Raw genomic sequence first — 15,252 nt, forward strand, 5'->3', positions numbered from 1 at the left:
TGATCCAATCCCCGTTCATTCATCCATCGTTCAATCGAGTATAGTGTAAAATAATGCTATTCAGAAGTTAACCTTCCGTTTTAAAGAGCAATTACTCATATTTTTGCAATTACTCTCTCTCTCTCCCTCTTTTTTTTCAATCGATGTTAATAATTTTTGACACGAGACAAAGATTAATTTTGTAGAGAGTCGAGTAAGCTGTCGAAACGCTACGATTTAACAAAATACCTGCCACCTGTGAAGAATGCTTTTTCTTTCTTCTGACGAGATTTTTTTTTTATTTACTTCAGAAACGAATGATCGATTAACATACCGATAAAGAACTTTCTGAGTTTGTAACGAAGCGATGTCGATTAATAATTGCGAATATCTCTGCTTTGGTACATACCCGTTGTGTCATAAAAACCAATTCAATTTCGTGTTCGAGATCGATCGATCCGGCGAAGAATCGAATCGTTAAAAAAAGGAGCTGTAACTCGATCGCTTGCGATCCTTTCTTAATTGCTAACGTTATACAGGCTAAATCTGGATATACGCGATCGTATATTCTCTAAAAGACAATAATAATAATTTTATATCATACAAACAATTGACAACAATAATTTTGGCTCTTTGTCCTCGTCGTTAGTTTTTTCTTTTTATTCTTTGTAATTCTTACGATCGACAGATAATAATGAACATTGTATTTACATGGCTCTCTATGTATCGTAAGTGAAGCTATTGATCGATCGATAAAATCTAACCAAGAACGCATCCAAGGATAGAAAGATCGAGACTCGAATTTCTTTTTACGTCGATTGATTTATCAGAAACATTCTCGTTCGAAATATTTGTACTCTCGATCCTTTTTATCTCGAATGACTCTCAACAGCGATCCTCGTGACTAGAGTTTAACTATTTCTTTCGTTGTCGGCATTCGGTATGCGAACGATTGTCGAGTCGTGTCTTTGCGAATTCTTTCTGGAACAAGGATTATAAAACAGTCCACGAAGTGGAATTCGTCGAGAAAATTTAGAAAGTGCAAGGACCTTATCGACATTCGCTGTACCAACAACAATAACGATCCAAAATTTGTAGATCACAACAAGCAGTAGTCACTGCCAATGATACCTGTGCGTTCTCACAGGAACGACATTTAACGTCGTCGATAAATATTAGCGACAACTTGAAATATATATATATATATATATATATATATATATATCTCCGTTGTTGATTCCTTCTTCGACTTCGTGAAATCGACCAATTCAAAGTTTCCTCCTTTCACGCTGATTGCACTACTATCTATTGATAAGGTGTTACTTAATGCTGCAACTCAAACAGTACTTTGAAAACAATATTTCGATGTTGGGGCTAGTTAAGTAAAGCTAATTAGAGAACTTGCTAACTAACTATCGATGAAATCCATCAATATTACCTGGCATTACCAATGATTATCAATAATTAAACTTTGCATGGGATTTCTCTTTGAAGAAGGTATGACAAACATAGAGAAATCGTAGAGTAGAGGTATCAGAAGAAAGACGTGAGAAAACGTTCATTGGTCGTTACTCGAAACGAGGAAGGCCTACGGCCGTTTAAAATGTACGTATTTTGAACGTATCTTCACTGAAAAATCTTGCTCGAATTTCTCGACGAAGCGTGGCGTTGATTGAAAAGCTCCGAAAGCAAACAGGGTACATCCTTCGTCTTGGAAATCGTAGCCCTCAGGGAGATGCCGTTGCGTTAACTGGCACATATTCCCTGTTCAGGGAGTTTAGCAGCTCTTCGTTCTCTTTGCGAACTGGAACAATAAAAACGTTCATAACGGCCGAGGGGATTGGAAACGAAGGATTTTGATATCTTCTTGTATTTAAAGGACTCGTGTCGTTTTAAATATAGGACAAAAAAAGATGTTAAACGCGAAAGCTCTACGAAAATCAATCTCAAGACTTAGGACCTAACGCTTGTTTTATCTAAGTTAGTACAATGATTTACGTTGAGCACGATGTTTGATTAACTCCTTGGAGCCTGCAGGAGGGCTGAGAAAAGAACTATGAGTCAAAGTGACGACGACTACGAGAATCGAGGCAGCCAAAAGAAACAAGAACGTTCCCAGGACGATCATGGCTACTCTACGATGACGTCTCGACTGCTCGTTTTCCTGTTCTTCTTCCAGGACTTTTCTTGCGTCTTTGGCTTCGGTTCTGGCAGGACGAACCGAATCCTTTCGTCGCGTTGTTCCACTTCTGCGTGTTCTGTTCTTCTTCGACACGCTTGCTCTTCTTCCATCTCCTGAAGAATCATTCGTTCGTAGGGAATTTCAAGAATTATTTTCTGTTGTCGAAAAAGTAGTATCCTACCTAAAGGAGTTGGCCTACCAGAGCTGTTAACTCTAGAACGACCAGACTGAACGCTGGAACGTCGACTCGAACGAGTTTCCACTTCTAAATTGTGCGACAAACGTCTATTAGTGCCGGACTGCGAACAAGTGGAGTTTCGACGAGGTTTCTCGCCTTTTAGTGGCAGGGAGAGGGTGAAACGATCGTCCAATTCTACACAGATATTGTCTGGAGCCGGTGGATACAAGGCCGAACTATCGTCCAACCGAAGGCAATCAGAACTCGATCGATACGGACCGTATGAGCTTTCCGAACGATGATAGAGCTCTGGCGTTGAACTTTGACAGTTCTCCGTTGTTAAATCGTCCACGTAAAAAATGACCCTTTCGGAAAAGGTGCCGGAAGGGCGTCGTATGCGATTTTCTCTAGCGTTAGACTTCATAGCTTCGGTTGTTTGTCGCTATCATTTTCAGCATTATCCATACCTCAGCAAAAACTCACGAGTAAACTTCACAACACTGTCTGGCGCATCTCGATTTATCATTCGTGCTGTAGAAAATTATTTTCTAGAGATGAATCACGCGTCAACAAAGCAAGATCACTAATACGTTCACTCGATCATTTTACCAAAAGTTTCTAACGAGATTATTTTTGCTACGTCAAGCTTAACACTTTGCCATCACGAAAATTTTGCAAATTTCTGAAATTCCATTAGGATCGTGGGAAAAAAAAAGAAGAGCGCATAATAAATGTTTAAAAAGTTATTTTTGCTTCCTTGTAAAGGGTGATTAAAGCCGATCGACCCGACGACTTTATGTAGGTTATTCGGACTAAGCTAGTTTGCAGTGCACACTTGGTGTTTCATTAGATCATTGTTCCCACAGGACTTGGAAAGATTTATTTCACGTATTTCTCGAAATTTTGTCGAATGGAATCTGCAAGGAACGCGAACAAGGGATATCTTTGAGTTCAATGCTCGAAAGAATATTTTCATTAATACTCACGGTCGTTAGGGTCGTCCGTCGGTAATTAGAAGTTTTACGAGGAATCCTTTTCAGAAGATGCTCTTTAGAATTCGTTCCTCAGAATCGCACGATATTAATAACACAAATTACTTCTACCTAAAATCCTTTTTTTCAGCAAATTTAATTGTAGCACCTGTTTGCGTCGCATCTTACGCTTCCACGATCAAGACTACCCTGCATCTTTAATTCGATCTTCAAGCCTGAAATGTTTACACTTGTTTCCTTCCCTTAAACTGCAGGAAGTAGAACAGAGATGATTACTAAAATTAAATCATCGCCGTTCGTGAAATTTTCAAGGGTACCTCGGCATGAGAAACTTTCTTGCTTGATCGATAACAAGATCGATTATGCGAGCATTATGCTTGTATTTAACGAACTCGACGATTTGTTATTCGTGCTTCGTTGTGACGTTCCAGATATCTTGTAGCAACAAACTTCCTCTGCGAACAACCTGAGAGAGAAAGAGAGAAGAGAGAGGAGAGGAGAGAGAGAGAGAGAGAGAGAGAGAGAGAGAGAGAGAGAGAGAGCGAATCAGTAATGGTAGCGCAAAGAGTTGATAATGGCGAAAAGCGGAAGCAAGGATGAAGCACTTCCGAGTAACAAGGCTGCCATTGAGCAGCGCCAGCTGGAAAAGGATTGCGCTTTTCCAGATGGTCGAATGAGGAAGAAGAAACGAAAGTATACAGTAAGAAGAGCTGAAACGTCAAGTCTAGGTGGTAGACGTCACCCTTGAGTATATTGCGACGCGTATTTTTAGCGACTAGGATCTAGTAGGCCACCGATCCGCTTTCCATGTCTCTCTTTCCTCGCCTCGACCGCGTTTCCACATATGTGTGTGTGTATGCGCGCGCGTGTCTGCCCTCGTGGGCCGGTATATAATGCACGAACAGCATAATGTGCGCGCGCTCACATTCTACGTGCACGTCGATAAATATACTTACTTCGCCGAATGTTTGCGAGAACTCGAGCCGATAGATTCGAGCGAAATTACTTCGATAACCGCAAAAATGTAGGAAGAGAGCTGAGGATGCTTAGAGAGCTCTCTTAAAATCTCATTTTTCGCATTCGGATATTATCAATGAATTTTATACTTGCGAGAAAGTAAAGAGAAATTAACATTCAAAGAAATCGTTAATGGAAGACGGTCATTCGATAATCGATTTGAGATCGTACAGGATGCATTTATAACACGATTCAAGGACGAAGAAAGAAGGTGGAATAATCGATCGAATTAGTTATCGATCTTTCACGACGAAGATCAGATCGTCGATTAAGAGTACAACAGGTGAGCATAAACGATGATATCGTGAATGGAGGTATAATTTCGGAAATTCAATTTCCTTGGCACAAGTCGTACGGTTTGCTTTATTGGCTAGCATGTTCGATGTGTGCGCGTTCGATCTGGGAAATTGGCAGTCCGCTGAGGAAGTTGAATTTAATTGATTCTATGGATGGATATTGATGTTTTCGACATAAGATGAGATGTCAGCAAATTATATCAGAGACGGTAATTTCGTGTAATTTTGGAGTTCGTAAGAAGAAACAGAAGCTATAGATTGTTAAATTAGTCCTCGTGATAGCTTCTTTTATTACCCCTTGCATATCGCGTCGCAAGTTTGAGATTTAACGAATATATATTGGTTAAAGGTAACGTGGTTTTCCAGGATTTTCTCTATACGTGTAGGAAAAAAAAAAGGAATGAGAAAGAGAGAAAGAGGTGGGTGCTAATTCGATCGGCGTTAAAACGGTTTGACGTAGGAAACCGGCTGCAAATTTTTCTGTGATGCGTTCCTAGCTCATGGGAAAATTTCCAGCTCGTTCTCATGGAAAAATACAAAACTCAGTCACGAAGAAAATTACCATAAAGACTAAAGTGGAAATACGTTATTCAAATAACTTAGCCGGAATTTATGACTTTAAGCGTTTCCTTTAATCGCATTAACGTTGTTATTCGTATGAACTCACGTGAGTTTTTATCGTGAAAGAAAAATGAAGTTTCGCTTATCCGTTCTACGAGAGCGATTGTTTTTAGAAGCTATACATTTAATCAACCTTCGAAAGAAGAAAATGTGTTTTATCCGCTTTAACAGATATCAAAAGATAGACTATGGGCAAGCCGAAATTTCGAAGTGGTTAACGTGCACCCATGCTGATCTCGTCTACGAAGCAACGGTAGATATCGATAATCGATAGTACTCGTGTACTTGTTACCAATATTAGCATATACCAGCTCTCAACGGTATAAGGACATTCGCATAATAATGACTACGGTGTTCGGGAAATGGGGAAAAGCGAGTGACAGGCGTAACAGGTGATATGACCGCATGAAATGCAGACGGAAGTGCATCGATCCATATTATAGTGAACCACAGCCGATTTTCCAATTGTATTCACATCAGCTGGCCGACTTGGACCAAATACGACGACCTCCGACTTCTGCCATTGGAAATCTGCTTTCCCTTTAGGAAATCGAAACGGAGAGAAAGGATTCGTTGATGTTTCTCTTCGAAAATGATTACTCTTCGATTCTAATGCTTCAAAACGTTGAAAACTTTCGAACGAGCTTACACGAATGGTATTTGGTTGCTGGAAAAATGCTAGGAGCAAGTTCAAACGGATGATTCGCGAAAGAAATCGAGGCGACCTTGATCGAAATATTGCATTTTCAATTTGATACGATGTGACATAAAGGAAAATACTTTTTATTACCCTTCCCCGAGCAAAGAGAAGATTGGAAGATCCCAATATGATCGACACGGGTGTTCTATTTTCTGCTCGCTTTGGAAAGATATAAACAGGTTGTTCTTTTTATAAACGTACACATAAAACTGTCTTCTTCAGACTTCTCTTTCGACGAGGGAGAAAACGTGAGAGAAAGAATATTCTATCTTAATTCGAACTTCTGACCTATAATTAGATTTCTCTCGGCGTAAACACGATTTCGCATTCCCGAGAATTAAATCGCCGTCTCTGGGGAATCAGTAATGGGTCGTAGTCGACGATAACATGTCCTTCTTTTTTTGATTCGATTACTAAGTTCGCTCGATGAGAGGAATACAGATGAAAGATGAATTAAACGAGCGGAATGACTCTTACATCGTTAACAAACCGTACAGGAAAAGATCGAATTTACTTCGATCTTCCCTATGATTCAGTGCCTTCAAATTTGTCTCTTCTTAAGAATAAATGTGGCGTCTACGTGACCCGACGGATACGAAGTCTCGTAAATGATAAAAAGTATCGAAAATGCGACAGAAAAAGAGATTAATTAGAACGTTAAATTTTCCTTGACCTCCGATAAAAAATTCAACGAAAGAAAACTCTTAGCAAAAATGAGCCACGTATTTCCACGTTTGCATCTTTAACGAGAACAAGAGACGATTTTCTTCGAATTTATAGTTAGAGGAAACGAGCAATGAGACAAGTTAATTTTCTGTATGGAAATGTTAAAGAATTCCAAGTACATCTTTCTGTTCATTAGCTGACTAAATTTATCTCTATAAAGCTAACTCGTTATTTATACAATACACTAATTTTCTATTTCTTATTACAATAAAAAATAATTCCTGAACATTTCCATCTTATGCAAATGTCATGAAACTATTGATTAAGTTCGACAACGAATCCCTGTCCTATTATCGTTCTCCTTCTTTGCAATTTTTTTGCAATAATTCACAAGGAGATACTCAATGCGTTTACAATGGAGAACACTAAAAGTAGAAAATGCCATCGCGAGTCCGGCTAAATATCAAGAATGATGAGATCGTTCTATATTCGTCTTTTTAATGACCTACGTCGAAATTGAAAGGCGTCGAAGGAAATCAGATCTGCCTCGGTTCATACTTGACCCGATTCTTATAAAAGCTTATAACATTGTTAACAGGGGATGGAGAAAAGAGACGAGATGTTATAATCAAACGTTTTCACTTAACGAGTTTTCTGTCTTATTCATGTTAAATATGAGTTCGCTGGCGACTGGCCTGCTGACAACGAAGAAGTTTCTCGGAAGTTAAACACTTTGTAATCGAAGTTTTCGAGAGTAAACGAGAAGTTGAAAAATTTACGGACTATGACGCAGTTCAGCCGAGTCAAGCTATTAAACTGTCTCTCATTTCCACCAATTGTCTTTCATAGATTCGCACAACGGCAAGAAATAAAAATTTCACAATGCTTTTAAAATTTCTGATTATTTTTAGAAAAGAAGATATGGGTGGATCGAAGATCGACGGACACGTTGTACCGAGCAAAAAAAATAATGAATCTAGTCGATGAAAGTTCTCGGAAGTGGGTCGTATCTTTGTTCTCTCAACAAACGTGGGATTGAACTTTTGTAGAATGTGTAATCGTTTGTTGTTAGACAAGAACAATAAAAAAGATCACTCGTTTGCGTATAATCCACGATCGTGAATTCCGGATAATAATGATGAGTTTTACACCGGAGATGGATCTTCAAGAGTTACCTTGAATCCATCGAAGCTTCTCGTTTACTTTTATCGTCGTTATTTGATAGGTTCTTTTAACTCGTAAAAAAAATTAACGATCCCGACCTGCCTTACTCAACAACTTATTCCTATTTTTGCCTCTCGAATATCGAGAGTTCCTATAATTAGAGACATTACGGAAACGCAGTAGACGAACTGTGAAAAGTTTCGGCGATATTTATTATGTCTCGATTCGTCTACGTAAATAAAATCCTCGGCAAGCTATGTTATCCTCTGAAATTATCTCTGAAAAAAAAAGAAAGGAAAAAAATATATAAAAATTCGTTATTTCAAGTTTGGCAATATTGACATTGATATATAACTTTCGAGATTTATTGATCAGTTATGAATAACAAATAATATCTAGGAAACTTTATGTAATTCCATGGAGAACACCTGTTACAGCATAAGACATATGAACTATAATGACCTAGTTGAAAAGCTTCTAAAGATTAATGACCCTACTTTGGGGAATGAAAATCAATAGGGACAATGTGGTATAGAAGTGCGTGGACTCGAAATATTAATGCGATTAAAGTATCGAACAAAAAAGTATAAGTCATTTTTGAACGTGCCATAAACTTAAGGAATAATTAACTACAATCACGGCGTACATCGTTTTTAAACTAACGAGCGAAGGAAAGTTCGTACGATGAGAACTACGTTTCACCGAGCGAATAAATAATTTTTACGTTGTGACAGGAAAAAAGTTAAAACCCGCACACGTTACTGATTCTCTCGTTAATATTTTTTACGTGAAATTCGTGCTCATCCATCCTGCACTCGTTGCAACTATATTTCCCTCGCGTAATATTTCATATGCACTTCTCTCCCAGGCAACGCGATCATCGAGCTGCTGCTAGAAAATGCATTCTTCCCTCCCACGTTATTAATACTTTATCTTTGTGGAAAAACGATCGTCCTTTTATATTCCAAACGTTGAAAAATGTCGACGAGCTGAAGCTAGGTAATTCTTTATCCGGGTCAACTTTACATTTTCGAGTTGGTATTACAAAATGAATGCACACTCACAAGAAAAGTTACACTTTTTTATCCGTCGAATCGAGTTTTTTCTATTTGAAAGATGATAATCCTCGTTCGTTTGGAAAAGAAAGAATTGATAAAACAATAACACGCACTTTAAAGTCAACGTAGTTAAGGGATAGAATAGAAATTGTGCCGAGGAAATTTACAAAAGGCGTGATGACACGAGGGATATCGAACTCGACACACTTCATAGACACTTTTCGCACAAGAGAGGAGGGGAAGAGAGATGGAGAGAGAGGGGGAGAGAGAGAGAGAGAGAGAGAGAGAGAGACAAGGAGGAGGAAAACACAGAGACGAGGAAAGCAAGTGGTTGGATCGGGAAAGTTGCTCGAAGCGAGGAAAGCACAGGAGTGCCGACTTCGAAGCGGTTCTACCACGGAAATCCGACGGCCGACTGGAGGATTCGCAGACGTGCGCCTTTAATTTAGAGGCGTGGAGCGCTCTCAACCTCGCACACGCTGCATCTACGCCGTTTGTACCTGCGATGTGTATGTGCACACGTAAAGAGATCACAATGTAAAACCACCGAAATGGTAGGTACTACTTTCGCACCAAATTCTCATTCTTTTTTTCTCTCGGTCTCTTCGTTCGAAGAGAGAACTTTACGGTACTGCACCGGAAGCCCGTTAATTGGCCGACAAAGTCTTTCCTTTTTGTCCTCCGTCTGGTCCTTTTCTAGAACACGACGTTTGAAAAAGTGTCGACTCTCAATAACACTAGAAAAGAAAAGTACTTCGAAAGAGCTATTGTTTCCTTGGCTCCTTCGACTCGTTCAACTTATTACACCCTCTCGTGTGACTTATCTGAAGATCACGAAGGAAATGATTTTTCTTCTTGATTCACTAGTAATACATCTAATCCATTGGACGGTAGATGGTGTCGCTACCTCGTTCAGACTCTGAATAAAAGCGAACGAGTCGTCTCCTCTATCGACGAATCGCGAGAACCTCAAGGACAACTGGTATTGGAAGATTGACGTTGTAGTTCCATCTCGGCCGGTGTTTTCCTTTGGGATGGTTTTAATGCTTTATGAAGTTAGAGAAACGATTCTGATGCTTTTCAGACAAAGTTCTTGTTCATGTTCCCAATTCGGAGCTTTTTTCGTGAGAGGAGGATGGATGACTAAGGTCTCAAATATATATTAGCCGTGGAGTTTTATTTTTTCAAGCTTACGGTCCAAAAAAATTACGACTGTAAAAAATTGTTGGATTTTCCTGGTATAGGATTTCGATATTCCAGAAACGAAGCGCAGGAAATTTCCAACAACTCGATCGTTCGAGTAACGTCAGAAGTGGAAGCGCGTGTAAGTTATATAGGGAAAGTTTTGATTTGTCGGGAACTTCTTGATGAAATATTCATTATACATGAGCCACAATTAATATTCAATCAATTACGTATTTTGTACAAAATGGCAAGGAAATGTTTGATGGATTTTGGATTTGGCTAAATGAGGAATTCGTAGAGCTTTCGTATGTTAAAGTCTAAAGAAAAGCAAGAAGATTTACAATCTCGCTCTCTCGATAAGCTTACCCATGTCGTCGATGATCGGTGCCATTCTGAGGGTGACACCGACCAGAAGCAAGGACATAGCCAAAAGTAGGCAAGCCGTGGCAACTATCGTCCACCTCGCTCGAGGTGGTAGTTCCTCCGGATCAACAATTTCTTCCTCGGGTCCAACGGACTCGATTCGTCGGCGCTTTCGTTTCCGCTTTTTTCGTGGCCTGTGATAAGTTTCTCTGGGTTCCTCAATCCTTTCAGGACCGCTGAGAGTTTCTTCCTCTTCCAACTCGTCGGCTATGTTCAGAGCCAAGTAGTCCTCGTCCTCGTCGTAGTGAATCTTCCTGCGAACACGCGTCACTTAAAAATACGTTCGTTTCGGAAGAAACGTTAAGCCAGAGACGAATCATAGTTTTCTTATAACACTCGAGAACCTCGAAGAGCTTTTCTTTACTAGTTCTATATCTCTTTCCCTTTTGAATGAGAAGCCCCAGGACCCTTTTACACTCTCTTAATTAAAGCTTGCCCTCGTTCTCAGGCGTTCTCACGAATGAGAAATGATAAGCCATTTTCATGGTCTTCGCCAGCGCGTCTCTCATTGTAAGAACTAAAGGAAAGACGAATGATGTACGAGTACCACCATCGATCAGAATGTGTCTGCATTGTTCGCCAAACTCGACAGGTTAATGTTTACTCCTGTCGTTTCAGTAGACGAGAAGGAGAAATCGAATGATCTATTGTTAGAACGTTAGCTTATATTTAGCTCGGGGATGAGATTTTCTAGCATCTGATCTTGGACTTTGTTCGATCTATTTCTGGAATATTCATCTGTAACGTGACGATCCTCGCGTATTTACGTCATTCTAACGACAAACGGCATTTCAATTTGCGAAATTCACATGGTAGCACTACTCTCGCAATCCTTTATATGCCATTACGAATGACAAAGAGCATCAGGCAACTCGTACATAATAATCGTTCGACGTTCTGCATAGCACGACTCTAGTAAAACCAGACATGTAAAGGTCACGATACGCTTTAAAAACTACGATACTCTTCGTGAAAAGCGATGACGTCCGTTATCAAGCGCAACGCGGTCGTTTCCTACGACAAATGATGCATTATGCGATGTTACTATGTCATGATATTACGGCTAGCGAAGGAATAACGATCTTTTTGTAAAACGATGCTAGGAAAAAAAAAAATCTGTGCAGTACTTATAAATAACAATTGATATCGTACAAAGACACTTCATTTGCACATTCGATTCGTGATTCATTGAATATCCCGGAAGGGAGAGTGAGAAAAAGAAAAAAAGAAAAAGAAAACAAGAAAAATTGAAAAATGAAAGAAAAGAGCGAATGAAGAAGAATTAATGATACTAAGTTGAAATTCTCCTGAACATTTTCAGCCGACCCAGATTTGACTTAGTCGACAATGCCCAGGGTTAAGAATCGCTACTTTAGAAACTACGTCAAGTGGTACGGGTCGACGTAGAGTCAGACAAAGAAATACAGCCCAGCCAGCTAGTATTTTTTACGGTAACTTCGTACTATACATGCATAATTCTCCGACGAATTTAATCGATCTTTTTCAGTACGTTGTACATACTGCAACTATTCCAGTTGAAAATTTCTTTCTTTTCTTTCTAACAAAGGCCATCACTTCTATCAATTTCTTATAAGATAATTCGAGAGAAATTGATGGTCATAACCGAGGAAATCGAATCCTATAAACAATTGAAATTTAATCAAAGAACGATCGATTAGAAAATGGGAAATTGCCTTTTCGAGCGCAATTAATTTTTTATCGAGTTTCGAGAAAGAATTTCATTCCAGTCGTTCGTCAGGGAACTACGGGCGATGGTTTATAAAAAGAAAGAAAAAGAAAGAAGAATGAAAGAAAAATAGAGAGGAGCCGAGTTCTACATCAAAGCGCTTTTAACGGGGACGGCGAGTGATTCGGTTTAAAATTGAGCCGGACAACGAAGAATAGCGCGTCGTTCGGGCGTTTGAGCGCATACGTCACGAGTATAAAGGTCGCAACTTGCTATCTCTCTCTTTCTAACGATAGAGAAAAGTTAGAGAACGTTTCACGGATGAAAAGCGTCGAAGAGAGAAGACCGAGCTCGATGATGTCCTCGTTGTGATCATCATCGGACCATCCATCCCTCCAAGTACCTCTTGCACCCTCTTCTACCCCTCGTCCTAGAAAAGCTAGCTATCTCTTTCCGAGCAGCGTAGTTTTATTACACGGTCGAATAAGGTTGCTCCTTTATTCGGGAGGTCGTTCAGCCTCCTGACCGAAACATCATCGTTCGAAGCTGACTGCGAAGATGAGCATCGACGAACTTTTCCAGCCCATGCATGACCCACTTTTGAAAAGGCGTCTTGTTTCTTCGAAATGCTTGGAAATCTCTACTTAAAGTCGACTATAGAAAACAAGATGTCTAATGCAAAGGAGCGAATGTTTGTTTTTCGAAAACTCGTCGAGTCGTTAAAAGAGCGTCAAAGCTATAGCGAATCCGCATCGTGTTCGTTGACTTAACTTGAATGGGACGTACCGGAGTTACAGCTTAGCGGAGCTTTCTAAGAACGACCCGGGGAAAAAAGGAGGAGCGAATGTGTTATAGACTTACAATTGAGCTGTGCTTTGGGAAAAGTAGCAGGCACTTCGGTGCAGCCGCGGATACTCGCAGGAGTCGCTAAGAGCCTCTCTGGTCCTTTCAAAGTTTATCAATGCCAGATCTTGCTCGCCGTTCATGTCAAGGAGTTCGAGACGCGTTTCGAGACCGGCTTGAATATCCGGCAGGGCACTTTGAAGAACACGAGGACTCTTCGAATGCCTGCGTTTCTTCCGTGGACTTCGTGGACTCTCCGAAGCTCTTCGTCTTCCTTTACCTATAAGCAAAAAACGATGCAAGTTTCAATTTTATTCCTCATCGGAATTATCATTTTTTACGATGGGACACGATTTTATTTATCCGAGAATTTAGGCGGCCCAAATTTTCTATCGATTTAACCGCTCGCGAAATCGAAAGGACACGGACAACCAATCGCTAATGCTCGTTCGTTCGCATTTAAATTGAATACAATCGATTAAGCGTTAATTAAAATCGATTAGACGTTAATTAAAAGGAGGGAGTACGCCATCGATATCATAAACTACTGTGGATATTTTAAATTCACCGAATTCCATCGTGCGAATGTCATTAATGAATTTCCGTTAATTATCATTTTGGCTATATCTAATGAAACGAACATTCACGTTCTTCAGAAGGCATATTAACGCCAGAGTTAAAACTTTTATAAAGACGATGATTCAGATAATAAACGAGAAATGAAAAATATTTACTCCGTCTCCATCGGTTTATCCGTAGAATTTCACGAGTGATATCGAATAACCAGAGGGTAGGATAAGTTAACGGAGTGGTTGCGCGATCGAATATCAACTTCATAGCTGGCTTCCCGCATAGGATACGCATGTAAATTTCATGCAATTGATTTACTTCGGTACTGGCGTGTTTCCCAGCGTAGTAGCTCAACAGGGAGAAAGAGAGAGGGAGATAGAGGGAAAGAGAGTTTCATACGCTAGCTTTTGAGGTGAAAATTACTACGACGATTGAAACCATGTACATATATCCTACATCACGTTTCCACTCTTGTCTTTTTTCTTCGTTGCAAATGTATCGACATTGCAGTGTTACGAGAACTCTCTCTCTCTCTCGCTTCGATCGTCGATCGATTCGTCACTCGAAATTTTGGCTAAGAAAATTCGTAACAACGGGTCCTCGAACTTTCTCACGAGCTATTTCTGGTTAGGCATTGACCTTCCTTCCAATAAAAATTCCTTGAACGTAGTTTTGGTTCTCCTGAACGGTACTACAAACGTTCGTTTCTTACGTACGTCGATTCAAGCAGGGAAATATGGATTCTTCCTGTAGAAAGAAGAAGACTCACCATGATGTGATTTGTGTTGATGATGACTCATCGAATCCTCGATGTAATCGCAGGGAGCCGAATCGTGTCGCCTACGGCGATGGTGATGGTGATGGGGATGATGGTGATGATGATGATGACTCTTCCTTCTGTGTTGATGATGATGTTGATGATGATGGTTCAGCGACGAGGAGGCCGTGGAGGTAGAGGTCAATCTTGGACGACGCGGACTGGTTGGTGCACTGCCAGAACGTCTACCGAGCGTCGATGATGCCTTCATCGCCTCCACCTTTGTTTCCACCAGAGCAGCGAGGACGGCTTCGAGACGTGCCACCTCCACGCCGCCGCTACCATCGTTTGTTGAGACTGCCTTGTCAGCGACATCGGAAGTCGACGGCATCACCGTCATCTCTTCACCTAAATTTGGTGCATTACGCTTTCCACCCTCGATGATGACTGCTTTCTCAGAAGCCGCGACTGTTCCGCCTTTATTCTCTTTTCATCTCTTCTTCTCCCGGCGCCTCGTAAGTTGTCCAAACGACGAGCTACCGGAACGATTATGATATCTCGCGATCGTTGTGATTGTTACGTTCCTTGATATATTCGAGCATTTTAAAACGTAATCCCTTTGTCATATCCCGATAAAATGAAATGTCGATTCTACGTTCCCCCGAGAGAAAATCTATCGTTTCTGAATTTTCTGGATACGTGAAAATCTGTCCCTTTGTACGGAGCAGCCAAACGATATTATCTGATCGTGAAAATCGCTCGATCGATTGTACATAGCACGTTCCCGGAGAGCTCGTTCCCTCGGCCATAGGATTTCATACGCGGCAGTGACGAGCACAGTATTTCCATCTCCATGATGATCCAATCGTTTTTGCGAAAACGTTTGTTTCTGCCTTTTCCAACGAATTAATCGATGATGACCTCGGGACGAAGA

At 40.4% G+C, this 15,252-nt stretch overlaps 1 protein-coding gene across 2 annotated transcripts; it reads right to left on the reverse strand.

Moving 5' to 3' along the window:
* Positions 1–258: 258 nt before the first annotated feature.
* Positions 259–15,181, reverse strand: LOC122633990 (lateral signaling target protein 2 homolog). 2 transcript variants are annotated; one of them, XM_043822513.1, is made up of 5 exons: positions 14,331–15,181; positions 13,010–13,271; positions 10,405–10,715; positions 1,978–2,274; positions 259–1,783 (listed from the first exon to the last, which is right to left on the reverse strand). In XM_043822513.1, exons 1-5 carry the CDS (start codon positions 14,716–14,718, stop codon positions 1,707–1,709), a joined length of 1,335 nt encoding a protein of 444 aa, XP_043678448.1. In that variant the 5' UTR covers positions 14,719–15,181; the 3' UTR covers positions 259–1,706. The 2 variants fall into 2 exon arrangements, with proteins under 2 accessions (XP_043678448.1, XP_043678447.1); XM_043822512.1 differs by lacking the exon at positions 1,978–2,274.
* Between the last annotated feature and the right edge of the window lie 71 nt (positions 15,182–15,252).

Source organism: Vespula pensylvanica, chromosome 13 (assembly GCF_014466175.1).
Source record: "Vespula pensylvanica isolate Volc-1 chromosome 13, ASM1446617v1, whole genome shotgun sequence".
Taxonomy (NCBI): domain Eukaryota; kingdom Metazoa; phylum Arthropoda; class Insecta; order Hymenoptera; family Vespidae; genus Vespula; species Vespula pensylvanica.